Below are 23,959 nucleotides of genomic sequence, written 5' to 3' on the forward strand. Positions count from 1 at the left end.
CGCAGGTGCCTCTGGTGTCCCGCCTCAGCCCCTCGGCCCACCTCTGGCCCTTGCCTGGGGCCCTGTGTTGGGGTGCTCCGTCTGTGTGAGGATAGAAACTGCAGGCTGAGAATAAGGCCCGAGGAGTTGAGGTGCAAGGGGAGTTCTGGGGAGTGGTGGGGGCTGGAGGCAGCGGGTTCTTCTGAAGCCCAGGGGTCGCACTGCTCTCCCAGGAGCCCCCGAGGCCTCACATTCTCCCACTTGTATCTGTGACTTCGATCCCTGGCCCTTCTAGCAGGACCTGCTGCTTCGATGGGGGGGACTCGTCCCTCTGACCCACCTCGGCTGATGCTTGTTGGTGCGGCGGCCACTGGGACGGCCCCTCACCCGAGCGGGTGCTGCCTCCTTCCACCCGCTTCTTCCCGTCTTCCCTTCCGGCTCCCGACACCCCGTGGGGGGAGGGGCGGCTGAGGGGGACACCGGAGAGCACCCCTGCCCTCTCCGCGCAGGGCCCGAGCTGGCCCTGAGAGGCTGGGCTGGTGGTCGGGCTCACGGGGGTCCGGGTTCCCATCCGTGGGCAGGGGAGCGAGCCGGCGGCCTGGCCCTGCCCAGAGCCCACGGATGGCGGCTATCCTCGCGGTGACCCGAGCCCCCCTCACGGCCGCTCTCCGGAGCTCTGAGCACACCGTGTCCCCTTTGGGACCACCATGCTGTGGGCAGCTAGGCAGAGGGATGTTCTCAGCTGCCATGGTTGGCAGTCCTCAGGGCATCCCTGAGGGCACGATGCCGCCGCAGAGCGGGCTCCTGACGTCTGGGATCTCCATCAGCGTAGCTGCCGCCTGCCGCCTGCCACCGTCCGCTGTCTGCCGTCCGCCGTCCGCCCTGGGCCCAGCCAGGGCCCCAGCGGCCTTTCTCAGGCACGCGTGTGGTTTCTGGGCGTAGGCCCTCCAGGGGTGCCCCTCTCCCCAAAGTCACCCTTGTTTTCACTCCCGAGCCTGGCAGATGGGGCTCAGCATGGCCCTGTCCCCGCCCCACCCCCCATCCTATGCCCTCCCTATGCTGCCCACTGTTTCTTTCCTTTACTGATTTTAGAGAGAGAGGAAGGGAGAGGGAGAGGGAGAGAAACATGGATGAGAGAGAACATGGATTGGCCTCCTGCACGCCCTCCACTGGGGATGGGCCCACAGCCTGGGCGTGTGCCCTGACCGGGAATCAAACTGGCGACCTCTTGGTGCAGGGTCGACGCCCAACCACTGAGCCACACCAGCCGGGCCGTACACTGCCCCTTGTCGCAGACCCTCGAACTGTTCTCAGTCCTTCGTCCCAGGCGGCCAGCTGTGGCCCTCAGGCTGGGCCTCTGTCTGTGAACGAAGTTCGGCAGGTGCGCCCTCTGTCGGGGTAGCTGCGGTGGCTCCTCTGCACTGACAGCTGCAGATCCCGGCAGCTACGCTTGGTCCCTCACAGGAAGTCCCGGCCCTACCTGGACCTGCTCCATTGCACAGGGCCCACCTCCCTATAAACCCCACCTTTTATACTCCGATCCATCTAGACTGGCTTCCTGCCCACCTCGCCCTTCAGCCCTCCTTACCTGAGCAGGTGTCCCACCCCTACCCGAGCAGGTGTCCCACCCCTACCCAAGCAGGTGTCCCCCTCCTTCCTGAGCAGATGTCCCCCTCCTACCCGAGCAGATGTCTCACCCCTATCCGAGCAGGTGTCCCACCCCTACCGTGGCAGGTGTCCCACCCCTACCCGAGCGGGTGTCCCCCACCCCTACCCGAGCAGGTGTCCCACCCCTACCCGAGCGGGTGTCCCCCCCCTACCCGAGCGGGTGTCCCACCCCTACCTGAGCAGGTGTCCCACCCCTGCCTGAGCGGATGTCCCACTTCTACCTGAGCGGGTGTCCCACCCCTACCCGAGCAGGTGTCTCACCCCTACCCGAGCAGGTGTCCCACCCCTACCCGAGCAGGTGTCCCACCCCTACCCGAGCAGGTGTCCCACTCCCGGGCACAGCGCTGCGCACCAGACCCCTCCCTGCACTGACCCCTCTGCCTCTCAGGGTTGGTGTTGGGATTTCCCCACCCTGGCTCCTGGAGCGGGCAGGTCGGGGTCTGTGCGGCCCCTGCCCGGGTTTGGACTGCACACGTGGAAGCCAGAGCGCCGCTGCCAGGGGTCGGGTGCACTTGGCTGAGGGCCGGCCCCCCGCCCCCCGGGCTCCCTGCAAGTGCAGCCCTGGAAAGGCCTCGCGCCCGTGTCTCTGCAGATCTCCAACCTGTACCTGTACGACAGCGTCCTGATGCTGGCCAACGCCTTCCACCGGAAGCTGGAGGACCGGAAGTGGCACAGCATGGCCAGCCTCAACTGCGTCCGCAAGTCCACCAAGCCCTGGAACGGAGGGAGGTCCATGCTGGACACGATCAAGAAGGTGCGTGTGGGCACCCTCCCGAGCCAGGGCCCGGGACAGCCCCTCCTCACGCCCTGCTCTCAGCAGGTGGCCTGACAGAGGCCTTAGTGTGGCTGCCCGCAGGCCCCCAGAGCCCACCTTCCCGTCCCAGCCTTGGGGGGAGACTGAGCTGGGTTCTCGGCTCTCTTGTCATTACTGTCTCTGCTTCCATATGCGAGGTCGGACTTCAGAGAGGTCAGGTGACCTGCCCAAGGTCACACGTCCCCCAGCCCCCCGTCCACGGTTTCAGTCTCAGCAGCTTCAGTTCCCATGGTCACCGGTGGCTGGAAGGTATTCATGGAAAATTCCAGAAATACATAGTTCACGTTGTACATTGCACATCATTCTGAGTGCCTGCTCCTCTCATCACGCAGGCCTCGTAGTCTCACGTCATCACAAGAAGAGGGGCGCATGCCGCACAGGAGATGTTGGGGGAGCGAGACCCCGTTTGCATAGCTTCTGTTGCAGTCATTGCTGCTATTGCTGTTTTATTGTAGTTACTGGTGTTGGTCTCCTGCTGTGAGTCGTTTATAGTGAAACTTCATCGTAGCTGTGAGGATGTATAGGAAGAACACACAGCATATTAGAGCCTGGGCTCTCCATGGCTTTGGGCACCTACTGGGGGTCTTGGACCGTCTCCCCTGTGGGTAAGGGGCATTGCTCTCAGGGGGAAAACGGAAGAAACTGACTAGCTCATGTCTGCCAATGTCTGTGAGAGAGGCTGTCTCAGGGGGCAGTAGATGTGCTAGTCAGCCAAGGCCACAGCTGTGTATACGTGTGTGTGTTCCCCTGGGTGTGTGCATGGGTGTGCATGTGTGTGTTATCCTGAGTGTGTGCATGTGTGTGTACGGTTGTGTTGCCCCGGGTGTGTGCACAGGTGTGCACGTGTGTGTGTTGCCCTGGGTGTGTGATTGGGTATGCATGTGTGTGTTGTCCTGGGTCTGTACACGGGTGTGCATGGGTGTGTGTTCCCCAGGTTGTGTGCACAGGTGCGCACGTGTGTGTTGCCCTGGGTGTGTGCACGGGTATGCATGGGTGTGTGTTACCCTGGGTGTGTGCATGGGTGTGCATGTGTGTGTTGCCCTGAGTGTGTGCACGGGTGTGTGTTCCCCAGGTTGTGTTCACAGGTGCGCACATGTGTGTTGCCCTGGGTGTGTGCATGGGTGTGCACGGGTGTGTGTTGCCCTGGGTGTGTGCACGGGTGTGTTGCCCTGGTTGTGTGCACGGGTGTGTGTTCCCCAGGTTGTGTTCACAGGTGCGCACATGTGTGTTGCCCTGGGTGTGTGCACGGGCGTGCACGGGTGTGTGTTGCCCTGGGTGTGTGCACGGGTGTGCACGGGTGTGTTGCCCTGGGTGTGTGCACGGGTGTGTTCCCCAGGTTGTTTGCACGGGTGTGCATGGGTGTGTGTTGCCCTGGGTGTGTGCACGGGTGAACATGTGTGGGCTGTCTGCTCTGGCGATAGCATGCTGAGCGGGACTCCCTGTTAGAAGGCTGCATTCGAAGGGAGTTGGGTAATCCACAGAAGATCTGTTCGAGTGAATTGGCCTTTAGAGGTTTCAAAAGAGCATTTAAGGAAATCCACAGCGCTGGGAGCTCCCGTCACAGTCAGCTGTGCGTGGCTCAGCAGCCGTGAGCACATTCTGGTGTGGTTTACGTCTACCGCAGCCCAAGCCGAGCTGGGGGCCCTCTTGGGCCAGCTCAGCCTTGGGACTCGTCCAGCTCAGTCTGTGGGAGATTAGGCTGATGATTGCACTTCCCCAGGCTTGAAGAAAGCAGGGACTGACCACAGGGTAGCTCAGCCTCTGCGCCTGCTCCCACAGAGCCCGATCCACGGGGGAGGCACTGGGCATACACACCCGCCACCCTCGCCTGTGCCGGACACTGCGCTTTGTTTCTTCTTGGTCCGCGGGTCTGTGACATGGACCTGAGCACTTCTAGGCTGAGCTGGGAGATGGGACAGGACTTGCCTGAGGTGGCAGGTGGCAAAGCCAGGGCTGGAGCTGGGCGTGGCCTCCAGCGCTCACGCTCACTGCCCGGCAACTCCCACCGTGTGTCCGACGTGGCCCTTGCTGACCTTGGACTTCCCACTTGGCTCACGCTAAGATGAGCCCCTGGGGCAGCTCACCAGGGCTGAGAGCTCCAGGGGAGGGAGCGTCTGTGGCAGACAGGTCCTCTGTCCCCCTGCATCAGTGACAAGCACTGCGGGGGGCCTTCCCTGTGGCAGGGCCTGGGGAGCCCTGATGGCCTGGGACTTCCCAGCAGGCGGGCCCACTGCTTCCCCCGACCTCACTTGTTCGGGGCAGTGACCACCTCTTTCTTCCCACCTGGGAACCCCGTCCTTCCGCCCGCACCTGCCCGACCTCCCATGTCTGTCCTTCCTCTGCAGGGCCACATCACCGGCCTCACGGGGGTCATGGAGTTTCGGGAGGACAGCTCCAATCCCTACGTCCAGTTTGAGATCCTGGGCACCACCTACAGTGAGACCTTCGGCAAAGACATGCGCAAGGTAAGCCTGAGGAGGCCCCGCCCTCCCGCTGCCCCGCTGCTGCGGAGGTGCAGCCTGTGCTCGGGGGTGTCGGCAGGCCCTGGAGCCCCCCAGCTCTGTGGAGGTGCGGCCTGTGCTCGGGGGTGTCGGCCGGCCCTGGAGCCCCCAGGCTCTGTGGAGGTGCGGCCTGTGCTCGGGGGTGTCGGCGGGCCCTGGAGCCCCCCAGCTCTGCGGAGGTGCGGCCTGTGCTCGGGGTGTCCACGGGCCCTGGAGCCCCCAGGCTTTGTGGAGGTGTGGCCTGTGCTCGGGGTGTCCGCGGGCCCTGGAGCCCCCAGGCTCTGTGGAGGTGCGGCCTGTGCTCGGGGTGTCCGCGGGCCCTGGAGCCCCCAGGCTCTGTGGAGGTGCGGCCTGTGCTCGGGGTGTCCGCGGGCCCTGGAGTCCCCAGGCTTTGTGGAGGTGCGGCCTGTGCTCCGGGGGGTCGGAGGGCCCTGGAGCCCCCAGGCTCTGTGGAGGTGCGGCCTGTGCTCCGGGGTGTCTGCGGGCCCTGGAGCCCCCAGGCTTTGTGGAGGTGCGGCCTGTGCTCGGGGGTGTCGGCCGGCCCTGGAGCCCCCAGGCTCTGTGGAGGTGCGGCCTGTGCTTGGGGGTGTCAGCGGGCCCTGGAGCCCCCAGGCTCTGTGGAGGTGCGGCCTGTGCTCGGGGGTGTCGGCGGGCCCGGGAGCCCCCAGGCTCTGTGGAGGTGCGGCCTGTGCTCGGGGGTGTCGGCGGGCCCTGGAGCCCCCAAGGTCTGTGTGTGTGGCCCTGGATGCTGGTGTCTATGGGGCACCTTTCGGGCAGAAAACACCTGAGTGCCGCTAATGTGGCCTCTGATGACAGCTGGGCCTTGAGGGGCGGGGTCCTCGGCGAGGCTGGCAGGGGTGCCATGTGTTCCCCGAGTGGCTGACACCAGCCCAGCGGCAGGGACAGGTGAGCCAGAGACAGAGTGACAGCCGGAGAGCTTTCTCCAGGTCCAGGAGCGGACCAGCGAGGCGGGGGGGGGGGGTGAAGAGCAGGGGTGCTGGGCCCCCAGAGGGGTGAGGGACACCCCGACTTTATAGCTCGTGTTCGGCTCTTTGATGGGACCCCTGCCAGTGGAGGCTCAGGGTCTTCCCTTCTCTTGGGGGTTCAGGACTGAGGACTGGGCCGGACAGGGCTGGGACCCCCGTAAATCAGACGGAAGCGCTCGTGGTGCGAAGGAGCCGCAGGCTCCGTCTGGTCAGGACGGCAGAGCAGAGGCGCCGGCAGCCTCGGGCGCAGACAGAGTCTCTCGTTCTGCACACTCGGGAGGCGGGTCTCTGCCCGAGGCAGTACCAGGGCACAGGGAGCAAGGGGGCGCCTGGGCGCACGGGCTGGGGACAGTGGGGGGCAGAGAAGGGTTACGAGATGCTGGGGTGCTGCCCGGCTGCTGTGGCTCAGTGGTTGAGCGTCGACCCTGCACCACGAGGTCGCCCGTTCGATTCCCGGTCAGGGCCCAGGCCCAGGTTGTGGGCTGATCCCCAGTGGGGGGCGTGCAGGAGGCGGCCAGTCGATGTTCTGTCTCATCCATGTTTCCATCTCTCTCTCCCTCTCCCTTCCTCTCTCTCTAAAATCAATAAAGAGAGAAAATAAATACATAAAAGATGCTGGGGTGCTGAGAATCGAGGTGGGGGGTTTGCGGGCTGTGCTCCGTGAGGGCCAGGCAGGGGGACGCGCCTGTGGCGTCGTGCAGGGTGGGGGAGCCATGTGCGGACATCGGTGACCCCGTGGGAGGAGGACCGCTCCCCGGGCCCCCTGCGGTCCCGGTGTGATGGGAGGTCAGCGTCAGGGTTGGTTGTGGAAACAACAGCAGGCCCCATACCTGGCTGAGATGCCCCGTGACCCCTGGTTCAATGACGTTGGAGCCGAGGTTTGTTTCTGGCCTCACAGAGCAGCCGACGCCAGGGTGTGGCCTGTGGTCAGGGGCGTGGGGGAGGGAGACCCAGCGGGAGGCTTGGTGGAGGGTGGGGGTGGGGAAGCACTGGTCTGGCGCATTCGAAACCACGTGAGAAACCGGCTCGGCTGGACTCGCACCAGGAAAGGGGCAACCTGGACAGGGGCCCCCCCGTCCCCGCCACGGGAACGGAGGGGGCGGTGTAGCTGCCTGTCGTCCTGTCGGCCAGGGCACCTGCCCCCGTCCGCGGGGGCCCCGAGGTGACAGTCAGCCTGTCGCTGGGTCCTCTGCCGCCCACCCCTCAGCTCAGCTCTGACGCCAGGTCCCGGTCGCGGTGGGAGTATGGCAACTGGGGTCTCTGCCTCAACCTAGGCAGCTGATGGGGGCCCCGCGGCCGCTGCAGGGGTGAGGGAGCAGGAGGGGGTGTCCCCCACTTTCTTCTCAGGTGTCTGGGCCTTCTCTGTTGCCACGGCAACACTCCTCCGATCCCCGAAGCCAACGGGAGCTGGGAGCTGTCTAAGGAGCATGGGAGCAGGAAGCCTGCATGTAATGGAGTTGGAAGAGGAGCTAATTTTCAAGTGGGCTTTATTTTAAAATGTATCCTTTTGTCATTTAAAATCTGCCGTAATAACTGCAGATCCCGGTTGTCATCTGTCTGCCTGGCAGCTTCTGGCTGCCGAAGAGAAGTTGTCTGGAAAGAGGAGCAGTCACCTGGCAAACGGTTACTCAGAGGGGTGCGAGAAGGCAGGTCTGGGGGGCGTCGAGGGGACGGCAGGGACGGGCAGACCGCGCCACCCCGCGGGTCCTCTGCAGGGGCCGCGCTGGGCTGGGCTTCCCGGTGGGAGATGGGGCTGCAGGCTCGGGCTGGGAATCGGGGGGCAGCAGAGCTGAGGGCAGGGGTGCGGTCCGGGGCGCACAGAGGAGTGCAAAGGTCAGCCCATCTAAGGAGGCGGGGCCCCGAGGAGCCCCTCAGCTGCCTGGGGTCTGGCTCTGGCCAGGGCTCCCTGGAAAGATGGCAAACACCTGATATGTCTGCATATCCTGACGGCGTTTATCTGTCATCTGTCTGTACCTGCTTGTCTGTCTGGCATCTGTTGGTCGATGGATCCTCTAAATGCACATGTTAATTTAAAACCACTGCAGCAAACACTCACTCACACACACCGGCACAGAAACCCAGCTGAGTAGTTTCCTTCATATTTGAACCAAGAGTGCGCATTCAAACTGGGGAGAAAGTAATGTTTTCCCCAAGGAAACGCCCCGCAGGGAAGGCAGGGAGGCGCCCCCAGACATGGGGACCACTCAGCCCTTTTGGAGGGTGGCAGGATGGGGTGACAACCCTTCCTGGCTGCTTACGTGACCTCATGCAGAAGCGTGTTCTAGAGGGAGTGCCGGGTGGCCAATCGGGAGGCGTGTCACCCGCCTGCTGGGTGCCCCTGGGCAAAACGGGAGCCGTCTCTGCTCCACTCAGAGCCGGGCAGTGTGGGGGTCACCGCACAGCCCCCAGGGGCAGACTCTGCCATCTGCCCTGGGGTGCATGCTCGTTCCCGTGGGGGCCACACACATTGCCTGGTTCAGACAGAATCTCCAAAGGGGTTCGCAGGGACTTGTCCATGCAGATGTCCTTAGCTTACGACGCTGGGACGGATTGTCGGAGGGCCCCGTGGGGTGGGAGCAGGGACAGCTGCTGACCACGGGACAGGCGGGGGCTGAGCAGGGGCTGCGGGCTTCTACCGTGGACGAGGCGCGTCGTGGGTCTTCTCACTGTCTTGGGAGGTGTGCACCCCACTGGCCCTGCCTCCCTGACACTTTGCAGCCGTGTCCCTGCTGAGTCTTCATGTTCTCAGATGGAAGGTGAAGCTAAGAGGAACCTCCTGGTTGAACAGAGGGTCAGCGTAACGGCCCGGCTGCAGGATCGGTGGTGAGGACGCCCGAGTGCAGCCTGCCCGGCGGCTTGGGCAGGTGGAACATCCTTCCCGAGCCTCCTACCCCAGACCCTCATGGGCAGAGGCTCAGGCCGCCCCAGAACACTGCCTCCGCCTCCAAGTGGCCGGACTCAGCCCCTCGCCACGCCGGGGCCCACGCCAGACCAGAGACCACAGGAGGGCTCCTGTGCCGGGCGGTGCTCAGCCCGCTTCCATGCTGGGCCGTGTCCACTCCTTGGAGGGATGGAGGCCCCCGAGGGACCTGGAGGCCCCTCTCAGGAGACCAGTCAGGACGGCTTGGAGGTGATTGAGGGAAGGACGCGGCTCGGATGTGTCTTCTACAACATGACTGCCTGGCGTGCGGCCCCAGCTCCGGCCCCGCGGAGACGTCCTCAGGACTGACGCTGAGGTCACTGCCTTCTCGCCCTGCTGCTGCTGCTGGGAGCTCATCCCGTCTGTGCTGTAACACGGGCCCTGGTGCAGGAGATCCCGGCCACACTGCCGACGTCGCAGGCCCTTTGAAGCTGGTCCCTCGGGCGCCATCCACCTGCTCCGCCGTGCGGTGGAAGGCGGCCTGTCCCGGGCAGGAGCGGGGGCAGCGGGCGAGCCCTGCGCAGGCCGGGGGGTTGGCATTTCAGGCAGGGGCTCCCCGACCAGCACGGGCAGGACTGTTTCTGCTCCTTCGACAGAGTGGACCTGCGTTAGGGCCCAGAGACCGAGGAAATGAATCGCCGGGTGGTTTTCAGACCTTTCTCCAGTCCGGGAAAGCCGTCGCAGCCGCACATCACGGGAGCTGACATGCGCCGTGTGGCGGCAGAAGCAGACACGCCTGGTTGTAGCGGGGGTCCTGGGCTCCCCTGCCCCCACTTCTCCGTGGTTTGCTGAGCAGCCCCACCTGGGAAACGAGGCCCTGAGACCGCAAAGACCTGACATGCAGCACCAGCAAGTGTGTGGCCGGAAGGAAGCTACAGTGGGGGGTTGGGGAGCCCAGGACTCAGCATCCTTCCTGAACCCCTCACTCCCCGCAGCCCGCTGTCCCCTCCACCCTCCCTCCCCGGCTCCCCGCCAGCACCAGGGCCTCACAGTCCCTTCCCACTGGTCTGGAGCCCGTGACTCAGTTTCCCCCGTGCCCTCTGGACAGCCTCCCGTTCCGGAATCACCCAGGGAAATGGGGGGGCTGCATTCTCCTTTATCCGTTGAGACACATCTGTGTTCTCTGTCGCCTCTGATCCTTCCTAAAAGCTGGATTTGCCCGGAATCAGAGGCTCAAGTGTCATGTCCTCAGGAGGGTCTGTGGCCGCGAAGACTCAGTGATGATGGCTCAGCAGGGACCCAGCCCCCCAGGCGAGGAGGAGCTGCAGCTTACCCTTCTGGCCCAGGCTGCTGGCTGTGTTACACACTGTCCCCCCTTCCCCAGTTCAGAGGTTGGGAGGCCAGGCGGGCAAAGCACGGTCCGCAGCAGGGTCCTCTCGGTGACGAAGCAGGAGCTGCCCCAGGCACAGGTGCAGCCCCCACCTGGGCTCCAGCAGCTGGTGCCAGGAGCTGCCGGTGGACGCTGGCGGGTCTGGGGTCCCGCCTGAGACCTCGGGGTCCCTGTGAAGCTGCTGTCAGGGACTCCGACTGCGCACAGGGAGTCACAGGAGAGAAATGCGCTTCAGCCTCCTCGGGGATTAGCATTCTTGCAGCATGTGTTCCGAGAAAAATGTCACGCTTCCCAGACTCTCCTGCGGAACAGCTTTTAACAGAGCTGAGGACCCAAGCAAACGCCGCGCATCCGAGAAACGGGGGGAAAGACGCAATTAAGCACGAGGGCATTTAAATGACACAGTTTTGGAGACGGCCCCGATACGTCCTCATCCAGGGCAGACTGGGAAGTACGGAGACATGAGGAGAAGCCAGCTCTCGTTTCTGAACAAGGGATAAAGACTGTCCGCATTTCTAGTACAATTTGTTTCTTCATTTTCCCCTTCTCTATACAAGGAGGTAGACATAGTGACAGGTATATTTTTCAAATTGCTGTTTATTGTACATTTTATATCCTGCCCTTCCTACTTAGTGCAATAATGGGAGCATCTTCTCATTCCTTTTCTCTTTTGTACTGTGATTTCTAATGGGACCACGTCACTGGACTCACCAGGTACCATTGTTTATCTTCCCAGCTGATGACTGTGGGAATTTCCACCATATGACTATGGAATAGTATTGTGATGAATACCCAGAATTAGACAATTTTATTACATCTATATTTATCTCCTTGTATTTAAACATTTTTTTTTTCTTCATCGATGTTTAGAGAGAAAAGAAGGGAGAGGGAGAGAGAAAAACATCGATGAGAGAGAACATCGACTGGCCGCCTCCTGCAGGCCCCCCACTGGTTATCGGGTCCACACCCCGGGCATGTGCCATGACCGGGAATCGAACTGGTGACCTCTTGGTGCAGGGTCGACAGCCACTGAGCCACACTGGCTGGGCTGTTTCCTTGTATTTTTAAAGAAGTGAAATTGCCAAACCAAGGATAATCATTTTTAAGGCTCTTTCAAATATGTACTTGATGCATATTTTCAACTTGATTATAGAAAGATTTAATAATTTTCACAACTACCAGTAGTATATGAAAGTATCTGTTATATCCTATGCTCAAAAAAAAAATGAGTGATATATAATTAAACATTTCTGCTAATTTGGTAGCTGTATAAAAAAAATAATGTTAACTTTGCATTTCTTATGGGATTATATATTTTAAAATATCGCCATTGGTCCTTTGAATTTTCTAGTTTATAAATTATACCTCAGGTCCTTTGCTCTTTTATATCGGAATGAAATGTTTCTTGCTAGCTCATGAGACCTCTCAGAAGGGCATTAGTAGTTATTTGTGTCAAATGTTTTGTATTCATGAATTGTTTGCCTTTGAATTAAGAAAAGATTTTCACATGTAGACATTTTAAAATGTATTTCTTAGAAAGCCATTTGCAGAGTTGGTACTGCTGGTCCATACTTTCTCCAAGTGTTTTTATTTTGATTTAATTTCAGTGAAATCTGCCATCCGCGTGGGTTGGTTTGGGATAAATTGTGATGCTGTGACCCAGCTGTTACATTTTCCAGTAACTGTTCCCGTGGCCCTTTATCCAGAACCTTCCTGCCCCACTGATCTGAAGGTCACACTTTTCAAAAGCTCCACTAACCCTCACGTCTCCTCACCGATGGGTGGGAGCAGCGCGGAGGGGTCAGTGGGGGAAAGAGGGGACATCTGTAACACTCTCAACAATAAAGAGAATTTAAAAATTCTCATTCTTTTCTCTCCTCTTTTTTCTTGCAGCTTACATTTAATTCATCTTTGTACATTGTTATAATGTACCTGTCTGCAAGTAACACGTGTTCATCTAGAGTGGATTAAAGAATACGGAAATTTAATATCTCACATAAAATGTAACAGAGAGACAGATTTTTTAATCAATAAAAAATGCTTCTGTGAAGTCTAATGAAGGAATAAAGGGAGACAACACAGATATACAACAGTAGGAATGAAAAAGATATATACACACACACACACACACACACACACACACACATATTTTAACTCATGTTTTTTTTTTTTTTTATCCTCACCCGAGGACACTTTTTCATTCTTTGTTATTGTTGAATGTATTACAGATATACCCCCTTTTTTCCCCATTGACCCCCTCCTTCCCCATCCCACCCCCCTCCTGCCTTCCCCATACCATTATCTGTGTCCATAGGTTATGGAAACATGCATAGAAGTGACCCTGCCCTCACTCCCCCCTCCCTTTAAGGTTCCCCAGTCTAACAATCAATTTGTACTTCCTCATTCCTTCATCTTTTTCACCCAGCCCCCCAGCCCCCACCCATCTGGCAAGCAACCAAAAGTTCTCTGTATCTAGGAGTCTGTTTCTGTTCTGCCTGCTCCTTTTGTCTGTAGATTCAGTTGTTGATAGATATGTGTTAATTGGCATTTTATTGTTCATATTTTTGTTCTTTTTCTCCTTCAAGAAGACCCTTCAACCTTTCATGTAATACTGGTTTGGTGGTGATGAACTCCTTTAGCTTGTTTTTGTCTGGGAAACTCTAAATGGCCATTGATTCTAAATGACAGCTTTGCAGGGTAGAGTCATCTTGGTTGTAGGTCATGGCTTTTCATCACTCTGAATATCTCTTGCCACTACTTTCTGGCCTGCAAAGTTTCTTTTGAGAAATCAGCTGACAGTCTTATGGGAAGTCCTTTGTAGGTAACTAATTGCTTTTCTCTTGCTGCTTTTAAGATTCTCTGTTTGTATTTAACCTTTGGCATTTTAATGATGATGTGTCTTGGTGTGGACCTCTTTGGGTTCATCTGGTTTGGGACTCTCTGTGCTTCCTGGACTTGTATGTCTGTTTCCTTCACCAACTTAGGGATGTTTTCTGTCATTATTGTTTCAAATAGATTTTCAATTTCTTGTTCTGTCTCTTCTCCTTCTGGCACCCCTATGATGCAAATATTGGCACACTTGAAGTTGTCCCAGAGGCTCCTTACACTATCCTCATTTTATTTGGATTCTTTTTTGTGTGTGGCTGTTCTGATTGAGTGTTTTTTACTTCCTTATATTCCAAATTGATGGTTTACTTCTTGGCTTTATGTACTCTACTATTGATTCCCTGTAAATTATTCTTTATTCCAGTTAGTGCATCCTTCATTTCTGACTGGTCCTTTTTGATGTTGATGTTCTCGCTAAGTCCACTGAATGTGTCACCAAGTTCCTTGAGCAACCTTATAACCTGTGTTCTGAACTCTGCATCTGTTAGATTGCTTATCTCCATTTTGTTCAGTCCTTTTCTTGGAGTTTGGTTCTGTTCTTTCATTTGGGACATGTTTCTTTGTCTCCCCATTTGGCTGCTTTGCTGTTGTTTTTTCTACACATTAAGTAGAGTTGCTATGTCTCCTAGGCTTCCTAGGGTGGCCTCTTGTTGCAGGTGTCCTGTAGGGTCCCATGGCACAGCCTCCCTGATCACTCCAGCTGGGCCCTCAAGGTGCACCCCTAGTGTGGACTGTACACCCTTCTGGTGTAATTGAGTCTTGATTGCTGTTGGCACGTCAATGGGAGGGAATTACTCAGGCTGATCAGCTGCAAGGACTGGCTGTGCCCACTGACCTCTGACCACCTTGGACGATCAGCTGTGCAGGGCCCACCACACAGAGCAAGACTTACTTCAGCAGGGCTCTGGTACCCACTGCGTCCACTCACTGAGTGTGTCACTTGTGGAGGTGGTTGGGTGGTGCTGTTTTGATGTGGTCTGAAGCTGTCCACTGGGTGCGCTGGCTCTGGGGCAAGGTCAGCCACTGCCTGTGTTCTACCCGGGGCCACTGGCATAAGCTACAGAGTGATCTGCAGAGGGTGCTTCTTGTGCTGGGCTTGGAGGTGCCCAGCCAAAGCCAAGGCTAGCAGCTTCTAGTGCCGGGCCTGGGGCCACTTAACAAGAGGTATGGATGGGACTCTCCGAGGCCAGATGCTGCTTATTTGAGAGATTTTAGGAAAATCTGAAGCAGGATCCAAGACAGGCCTATCCTATGGTAAAGCATTTGGAAACAGCTTGGGTGGGCCCCAAAGTTGGATGGGGCGGGGCCTCAGGGAGTCATCAGGGCGGGGCCAACAGTGTGAATCATGTTGCTGGAGTCCCAGATATGGCAAAGTGTCTGCCTGCCCTGTCGGGGAAGGGCTCACCAAAGGGACAGTGGCCTCCTCCAGCACATCTGTCTGGGAGAAAGCCACCTCTCCAGCCCTTTTTCCGAGGCCAAACGGCTCAGTTCTTCCCTGTATGTCTCTGGTGCCCCTCAAGCTGCCTCCCCTCCGAGCTCAGAGGGAGCTGGTCCGAGTAATTCCCTGTGTGGGCCCTTTAAGAGGAGCTGCCTGGGGTTCCAGCTGCTTCAGCCTCCCTGAGCCTCAGTTCCCGCTGGTTTTACAGCCAGAAGTGATGGGGATTCTCTTCCTGGCACTGGAACCCTGAGCGAGGCGCCTGGTGTGGGACAGGGACCCCTCAGTCCTCAGGGAGGACCTTCCCAGCTGAGGTGTCCCCTGATTTTTATCATAGTTGTAGGACTTCCATTCAGCTTGATTTCAGGTGGTTCTGAAGGATGGTTGTGCTGTAGTTTAGCTGTAATTTTGATGTGGTTGTGGGAGGAGGCGAGACCACGGTTACCTCCCCGCCATTCTGACCAGAAGTAAAGAGGGATTTTTTTTACGTTTTTTGCTAACACTGTGGGGAGCTTAATAATGAATTCGAAAGCGCCAATGATATGCTAGATTCTGTAGATGACTCAGTACGACTCAGCAAGTGTGGAAACCAGAACAGAAAGTTTCCCAGGCATCAAGGCAGTAGCTCTAAGACCAACACCCAGCCCAGGTAATTGTACAAGTTAAATTCTGTCCAGTTTTCAAAGGCTCTGTCAACACAAGTGCAAAAGAATGAGTGAGCCCCTGTCCACGTCATGAAGGGAGTACGGGCCCAGTAGCGCCTGGCACCGTGCAGGGTCATTCCAGTGCTGAGGGCTGTATCCGCTGGGCTGCACTCACATCCCCGTGACCGCTTTGCAGCTACCAGCTGAACGTCTTAATCCCTTCGCTGTCTCCACACCCCAACACCCTCCCCTCAAGCAGCCCACAGGTTGTGGATTTTTTAAATTTACTCTGACAATTCCAGACTCCTGGTTGGCGTATTTTGTCTGTTTACATTCAAAGTACTGGTGCATTTATTTCGGCTTATGGTCATCATGTTCCTATTTGTTTTCTATTTGATCTACATGTGTCACAGGATTTTTTTCTTCTTTCTTGCCTTTTTATAAATTATTTACAAACATTTAATTTTCTCTCTCTCTTTTTTCTTTTTTCCTCACCCGAGGACATTTTTTTCCATTTTTTGCTCAGATAGAGTGGGAGGGAGAGAGAGGAACAGAGAGAGAGAGAGAAACATCGATGTGAAAGGGACACATCGAGTGGCTGCCACCCGCACGACCGACCAGGGCCAGGGACAAACTGCAACCGAGGTACATGCCCTTAGCGGGAACCGAACCCGGGTCTCTCCGGACCGCAGGCCGACGCTCCAACTGCTGAGCCAAACTGGCCAGGGCTATTTTCTCTCTTATAACTGCCGCATCCACATATATTTTAAACCCTGCAAGTTAATACTACTTGGTTTATACGGGCAACATTCTTCGTGGTCCTCACCTACACGCGTTCCCGCCTCTTCTGCTTTCTGGAGGAGACTGTACGAAGTAAGTATTACTTCTTTCTGAAATGCTGGCAGGGTTGCGTCTATGAAACCATGTGCGCCTGCAGTGTTTTCTTTTTAAGTTGTCTTAGCTACAAATTGAATATCTGTGATCGATATCTGGGATGCCCGAGTTCTCTGTTTCTTCATGAGGGGTTAGGGTCGTTCCTATCTTTCAAGGAACTGGTTGTTTTCATCTAAGTTGTACAGTTCACGAGCCTGTAATTCTTTACAGTGTTTCCTTATTATTTTAAAGTCTGTGCTGATGTCCCATTTTCATTGCAGATTTTGGGAATTTCTGTCCTTTCTTGGTCAGTCTGGCGAGAGAGAGTCTCACCGATTTCTTCAAAAGCCGGCCTCGGGTTTCATTGTTTCCTGTATTGCTTTTCTGTTTCCAAATTTGAAGACAGCTTCTCTGATCTTTATTTCTCCTTTGGTTCGTTTTATGTTTGATTTGCTCTTTTTTTCTCTAATCACTTGAGGTGGGAGTTTTGGTTACTTGCTGTCTATCTTGATTCTCTCTTTAACATAGCGTTTGATCGTGCAAAACGGGGTGCACGGCTGCGGCTGAGCTCCCGGAGCGTGGGAAGTGGGGTCCTTGTCCATCCGCTCGTTTGCATTGTGTCTGACACGGACGTTTGAATTGTGACTTTCATAGGCAGCCTGTAGTGGGGCACAGATTTTTGTCCCCTGTCAACATCAGCCATTACTTCGAAGTGTCCAGACCCGTCCTGTCTTAGGGAATTAGATAGTATGTCTGTCGTTTTGTTTTTATTATATTTGCCCCCTTTCATCTGGTGCTCCATGCCTGCCTTTTGGCCTTCTTTTGGATTATTTGAGTATTTTTAATGTTCCATTTTATTTTATGGTTTAACTTTTTACATCCCTATTTAAGAGGCTTATTTAGGATATATTGCTCTGTCTCTGTCTCTAACTATATACATCTATACTTTCATAGTTTACTTAGATTTAATATTATACTACCTTACGTAAAGTGCAGACATCTCGTAACATATAGTTTCCTATAAGTCTCCCTCTTCATCTTCAAGTTCTTTTGTGATATAGGTGTCAGATATCTCTGTGTACACGAGAAACCCTGAAACAAGATATGCTGATTTTTTTATTTCAACAGTCCTACGCATTTAAAAGACCACTGACATCGTATCCCGTGACCTTGTTAAATTCTTGTGTTGGTCGTTTTCCCCTAGATTTCTCTGGATTTGCTACATACCGCACAGAAAAATCAAGCCAGCTTCTCCCTTCACTCCTCCCTCCTTCCTCCTCTTCCTGTTTCTGTTTCTTTCTCCTTTTGCACCTGACAGTGTTGAAAAGACATGGGTGGGAGTCTGTGTCTCTGCTTTTTCGCAACCTTCAGGCGAGAGCATTCAGACTTGTACCAAGAAATACGATGTGAAACAAAGGTAGGTGGTTTTGTTGTTGTTGATCCTCACCCAAGAATATTTTTCCATCGATGTTCGGATACGGTGGAAGGGAGAAAGGGAGGATGGAGGGAGGGAGGGAGAAACATCGATGTGAGAGACACACACTAATTGGTTGTCTTCCACATGCCCTGACCGGAGCCAGCGATTAAGCCTGTAACCCAGGTTCGTGCCTTTGACTTGGAATTGAACCCTCAACCCTTTGGTCCATGGGCCAGTAGCCTATCTGCTGAGCCAAACTGACCTGGGCTGAAGGTGCTTTTCTAAAATCAATTTTTATTTTTCAATTTCTATTGACATACAATGTTATATTCGTTTCAGTTGTACATCTCAGTGAGTAGACATTGTATAACTTACTAAGTGATCATCCTGAAAAAGATCGCACACCCATCTGACACCATACATACTATTAGAACATTAACTATATTCCCTAGGCTGTACTTTACACCCCACGACTACACCGTAACTACTCATTTGTGCTTCTAAATCCCTTCACTTTTTCACCGATCCTCCCAACCCCCTCCCATCTGGCAACTGTCATCATGTTCTCTATGAGTCTGTTTCTGTTCTGCTTGCTTGTTTATTTTGATTTTTAGATTTAATTGTTGATAGATATGTATTTATTGCCCTTTTATTGTTCATATTCTGTTTTCTTTTTCTCTTCTTCTTTTTCTTAAAGAAGACCCTTTATCGTTTCTTGGAATACTGGTTTGGTGGTGATGAACTACTTTAACTTTTTCCTGTCTGGGAAAGTCTTTATATGGCCATCGATTCTAAATGACAGCTTTGCAGGATAGACTAATTTTGGTTGTAGGTCCTTGCTTTTCATCACTTTGAATATTTCTTGCCACTCCCTTCTGGCCTGCAAAGTTTCTGTTGAGAAATCAGCTGACAGTCTTATGGGAACTCCCTTGCAGGTAACTAACTGCTTTTCTCTTGCTGCTTTTAAGATTCTCTCTTTATCTTTAACCTTTTGCATTTTGATGATGATGTGTCTTGGTGTGGGCCTCTTGGGGTTCATCTTGTTTGGGACTCTGTGCTTCCTGGACTTGTGTGTCTGTTTCCTTCACCAGATAGGGAAAGTTTTTTGTCATCATTTTTTATATAGCTTTTCATTTTCTTGCTCTCTCTCTTCTCCCCCTGGATCCCGCATGATGTGAATGTTGGTACACTTGAGTTGTCCCAGAGGCTCCTTACACTGTCTTTATATTTTTGGATTATTTTTCTATGTGCGGCTCTCATTGGGTATTTTTTGATTCCTTATATTTCAAATTGCTGATTTGATTCTCAGTGTCCTCTACCCTACTGTTGACTTCCTGTAAATTATTTTTTATTTCAGTTAGTGTAGCCTTCATTTCTGACTGGTTCTTTTTTATGGTCCCTGAGTCTTTTTTTTTAAATTTTTATGCTGTTGAAGTTTTCATTTAGTTCCTTGAAGTCTAAGTTCCTTGAGCATCCTTATGACCAGTGTTCTGAACTCCGTGTCTGGTGGTTTGTTTGCTTCCATTTCATTCAGTTCTTTTCTCTGGAGATTTCTCCGGCTCTTTCATTTGCAACATGTTTCTTTGTCTCTGGATTTGGCTGCCTCTCCGTATTTGTTTCTGTGTATTAAGTAGAGCTGCTGCGTCTCCTGAACTTGGTAGGGTGGCCTGGTGTGGGGCTGGGACCTCTCACAACTCAGGGGGAACCTCCACGGCCAAGATATCCCTCCCGATTGAAAAATGACAGCTGTGGGGTAGGACCAGCCCCCGCCCCTTCCACCATCTCGGTGTGGCTTCTTCAGTGTCGTCGTTGCCGGACTGCCATTTGGCTCCGTTGCAGGGGGTCCTGAAGGACAGTGGCTCTGAAGGTCAGTTGCGTTTTGATGTGGTTGTGGAAGGATGTAGCGCTGCATCACCTACGCCCTGATCTCGACCAGAGCCCCTGAAACGAAGGTTTCGAACACGCTCTTTATCCAGTGCCTACCTTGTTGAGATTTTTAATCATAAATGAGCTTTTGGTGTAATCAGCTGCTTTTTTTCCCTGCATTTTTTGTAGCTCTTATATTAATTTGTTGTTTTACTCTGTCAATGTGGTGACTTAAATTGCTTGTTTTTTTGAGTGGTAAAACAACCTTGCACTCTGAGGATAAATCTCCTCAGGTCATGAAACTATTCTCTTTATATATTGGCACATTTAATTTGCTATTGTGAAGGATGTTGATCTATCATTTTTCTTTCCTCGAATGCCTTCAGTTTTGCAATGAGGATAACCCTGGCGGCATATGATGATTTGGGAAGTAGCCTTCTTTTGCCTGAAATTGCTATTGTTTCGTCCGCAGACGGTTGTTTGAGTAAAGCCATTAAGATTCACAGTTTTCCTTGTGGGATGTTTTCAAAGTATAAATTCAGCCCTGGCTGGTTTGACTCCACGGCTAGAGCATCAGCCTGTGGACCAAAGAGTTGTGGGTTTGATTCTGGCCAAGGGCATGTACTCAGTTGCAGTTCGTCCCCAACCTGGTTGAGGTCGTGCGGGAGGCAGCCAGTTGCTGGGTCACATCGATCTTTCTCTCTCCCTCCCTCCCACTTTATCTGAAGATAAATGCAAAAATGTCCTGGGTGAGGATAAAATAATAATAATAATAATAATAATAATAATAATGAAATAAATAAATAAATAAATACCAATTACTGAGAGAAGAGTATTGTCATTTTCTGTCATGTTTTAGATTCATGTATTTCAATATTTTTTTTTTATCAGATGTGATACACAGATTATTATGATGTCTTGGTAGAATTATTACTTTTATTAAAATAAAAATCCTGTTCTTTCCTCTGCAAGTACTTGAGCAGATATTAACGTAGCCACTGTCTCTCTGAGGCTGGCTTTGCATGCTTTTCTTTATTCTTCCCTTCACTTTTAACCTGTTTATTTAAATGTAAAGTGCATTCTTATAGAGAACATACATGGCTAAAAAAACTTCATCTGACAATCTTCTTTTATTTGTGTGTTAATTTTATTTGCATGTAGTATAATTATTTATATGGTTAGGTATAAATCTATAACTTTTCTATGTGCCTAACTTTTCTATGTGCCATGTGGATTTTTGTTTTTTTACTTTAAATCATTTTTTATTTTCAATTACAGTTGACATACAATATTATATTAGTTTCGGGTATAGATGCCAGTGATTAGACGTTGTATCTCACACCCATCTGACACCTTACACAGTTATCACACTATTACTGACTGTATTCCCTGTGCTGCCCTGTACATCCCATGACTACTCTGTAACCACTGATGTGTGCTTCTTAATCCCTTCACCTACCTCACACCCCTCCCATCTGGTAAACACCACTCTGTTCTCTGAATCTAGGAGTCAGTTTATATATATATATTTTGTTTGTTTGTTTGTTTTTGTTTTGTTTTTTGTTATCCTCACCCGAGGATATTTTTCATTTATCTTCAGATAGAGCAGGAGGGAGTGGGAGGAAGAGAGAGAGAGAAACATCGATGTGAGAGAGACACAACGACTGGCTGCCACCCACACGACCCCAACCGGGCTGGGGACAAACTGCAACTGAGGTACATGTCCTTGGCGGGAACCAAACCCGGGTCTCTCTGGACCGCAGGCTGATGTTCTAACTGCTGAGCCACACTGGCCAGGGCTATGTTTTGTTCATTCACTTATTTTGTTCTTTAGATTCCACGTGTAACTGAAATCATGCGATACTTGTCTCTCTCTGACTGACTTCTTCCACTTAGCATAATGCCCTCTAGGTCCATTCATGTTGTCACAGATTATAAGACTTCATTTCTTTTTATGGCCGATAATAGTCCATTATATGTACGTACCACATGCTCTTCATCCACTTGCGTTGCTTCTGTATCTTGGCTCTTGTTCCTTATGCTACAGGGAACGTAGGGTTCATACATGTTTTTGAATTAGTGTTTTGGATTTCTTCAGCTAAACAGCCAGAAGTGGAATTATTGGGTCATATTATAGTTCTGTTTTTTAAAACTTTTTGAGGACTCTCCACACTGTTTTCCATCGTGGGCAGCACCAATTTGCAATCCCACCAACGGTGCAGGAAGGTTCTCTCTTCTCCACATCCTTGACAGCACCTGTTCTTTGTTGGTTTATTGATGGCAGCCATTCTGACAGGTGTGAGGTGATCTCTCACTGTGGTTTAATTTGCATTTCCCTAATGAGTAGCGACATTGAATATCTTTTTATATGTCTATGGCCATTGAACGTCCTCTTTGGAGACGTGTTTATTCAGGTCCTTTGCCCATGTTTTAATTGGATTGTTTGTTTGTTTAGGTGTAGGGTTGTATGAGTTGTTTATACATTTTGGATAGTAACTCCTTGTTGGAACTACCATTGACAAATACGTTTTTCATTCAGTAGGTTGTCTTTTCATTTTGTTGATGGTTTCCCTTCCCGTGCGAAAATGTTTTAGTTGGATGTAGTTCCCTTTGTGTATTTCTTTCTTTTGTTTTCTTTGTCCAAGGAGATGTATCAGAAAAAGAATGTTATTAAGAGCAATGTCAGAGAGTTTACTGCTTGTTTTCTTCTAGGAGTTTTATGGTTTTGGATCTTACATTTAAGTCCTTAATCCATTTTGAGTTTATTTTTGCATATGGTGTAAGAAGGTAGTCAAGTTTCTTTTTTTATTTTTTCATGTACCTGTCCAGTTTTTCCAACAACATTTAGTGAATAAAGTGTGTTTACCTCATTGTATATTCTAGCCTCTTTTGTCATACATTAATTGACCATATTGGTGAGGTGTTTTTTTTTCTGGGCTTTCTATTGACTTATTTGTTTCATTGACCTATGTGTTTGTTTTTTATACTGGTATCATGCTGTTTTGATTATTGTGGCTTTATAATATAGTTTGATATCAGATAGGATAATACCTCCAATTTTATTCTTCTCTCTCAAGATTACTATAGCTATTTGGGGTCTTTTGTGGTTCAATATAAATTTTAGGATTATTTGTTCTAGTTCTGTTGAAAATGCCATATGGTATTTTGATAGGGATTGCATTGAATCTATTGATTGCTTTGAGTAGTATGGACATTTTAATGATATTAACTGTTTCTACCTATGAGCACAGTATATGTTTACATTTATTTGTATCTTTCTTTATTGCCTTACAATTTTTTGAGTATAGTCTTTTACATCCTTGGTTAAGTTTATTCCTAGGTATTTTACTTTTTTTTAATGTAATTGTAAATGGCATTGTTTTTTTTTAAAAACAATTTTTGGTGATAGTTTGTTATTGGTGATAAGAATGCAACTGAGCCCACAACCTAGGCATGTGCCCTGACCAGGAATCGAACCGGGACCTCTTAGTCCCTGGGACAATGCTCAATCCACTGAGCTACACTGGCCAGGCAGGTTCTTATTTTTAAAGTTTAAAATTTTCTTTTAAATTTAGGTCTGAGTCTGTCTGGAAGGGATTTTTTGCATAACATGAGTTGGATATAATTTCATATTTGAAAAGTTATGTTAACCATTTATCCCAGTCCATCCACTGAATAGGCCTTTTCCTAAAGATTGATACACATAGACACACACACTTCTGGATTCTCTGTTCTTCCGAGTTCCTGGGAAAATGTTGCTTTCTTGAGGAGCATTTTTTGCCTGTACTTTTCTACTAGAGAGAATTGATTGCAGTCATATCATATTATTGTCGTATGTCTTCCCCTGATCATCTGTTAGCTGTTTATTTTTTTAAGTTCTTTAGTGGCTTTTAGTAATATTTATACATTTCCCCATATGATCTTGCACATATTTTGTTAGATTTATTTGATATTGTAAATGCTGTCTTTTGAAAATATTCTTTTTTCTGAAGCTTGGAGCATACACCTACGTTTGACTGTAGATGAAATAGATTTTATAATCATTCATCTAGCTAACTCAATATCTGACAGCTAATAATTTTTTCAAGGTGATTTTTGTGTGTTCACTATGTACATAAACATGTTATCTAAAAGTAATACCTGGTTTTCTTCTTTCTATTCCTTACGTCATTTATTTCTCTTTATATATTTTCTAGAACTTCTAGGGTCATGTTGAATAAATTTGAGAATAGCGTCTTTGATCTTTTTTGTTTTAAAGTAATTGTTTTACTAGTCCCCCATTTTGGGTCATGCTTATTGAATGTGCTTGGCAGCACCTTTTCTCAGAGTGGAGGACACTTTCTGTTCTCCACGTGTCGTGCTCTCGGCTCGAGGAGATGCTGAGGCGTCTGGTGACTCGCTCTGCGGAGGGCCGGCTTGAGCTGTCCACGTCCATTTGCTAAATCCGACTTACGTGCTACTGTATCTAGTTGTTTCCGACTTTGTTTTAGATGTTTACTGTGTAGCTATTGTGCTTCTTTGTTTATGAAGGAAGTGTTCTGTAAATTCTCCTCTTGTACCAGTTTTGTTTCTTTTGGGATCGACGTTCTAGCAGATTCATAAGATGAGTGAGAGTCTGCTTCTTCTTCGTATAATTTCTG

The 23,959-nt window shown here is 51.4% G+C and overlaps 1 protein-coding gene across 1 annotated transcript in view; it reads left to right on the forward strand.

Annotated features, from left to right (window-relative positions):
• GRID1 (glutamate ionotropic receptor delta type subunit 1) overlaps nucleotides 1-23,959 on the forward strand; it is a 635,026-nt gene that overhangs the window by 434,339 nt on the left and 176,728 nt on the right. The window contains exons 7-8 of the mRNA XM_036265264.1: nucleotides 2,240-2,401; nucleotides 4,807-4,926. Of these exons, the coding sequence (XP_036121157.1) occupies nucleotides 2,240-2,401; nucleotides 4,807-4,926 (282 nt within the window). The remainder of the gene's footprint in view (nucleotides 1-2,239; nucleotides 2,402-4,806; nucleotides 4,927-23,959) is intronic.

The sequence above is a fragment of the Molossus molossus genome, unplaced genomic scaffold, assembly GCF_014108415.1.
Source record: "Molossus molossus isolate mMolMol1 unplaced genomic scaffold, mMolMol1.p scaffold_m16_p_17, whole genome shotgun sequence".
Lineage (NCBI taxonomy): Eukaryota > Metazoa > Chordata > Mammalia > Chiroptera > Molossidae > Molossus > Molossus molossus.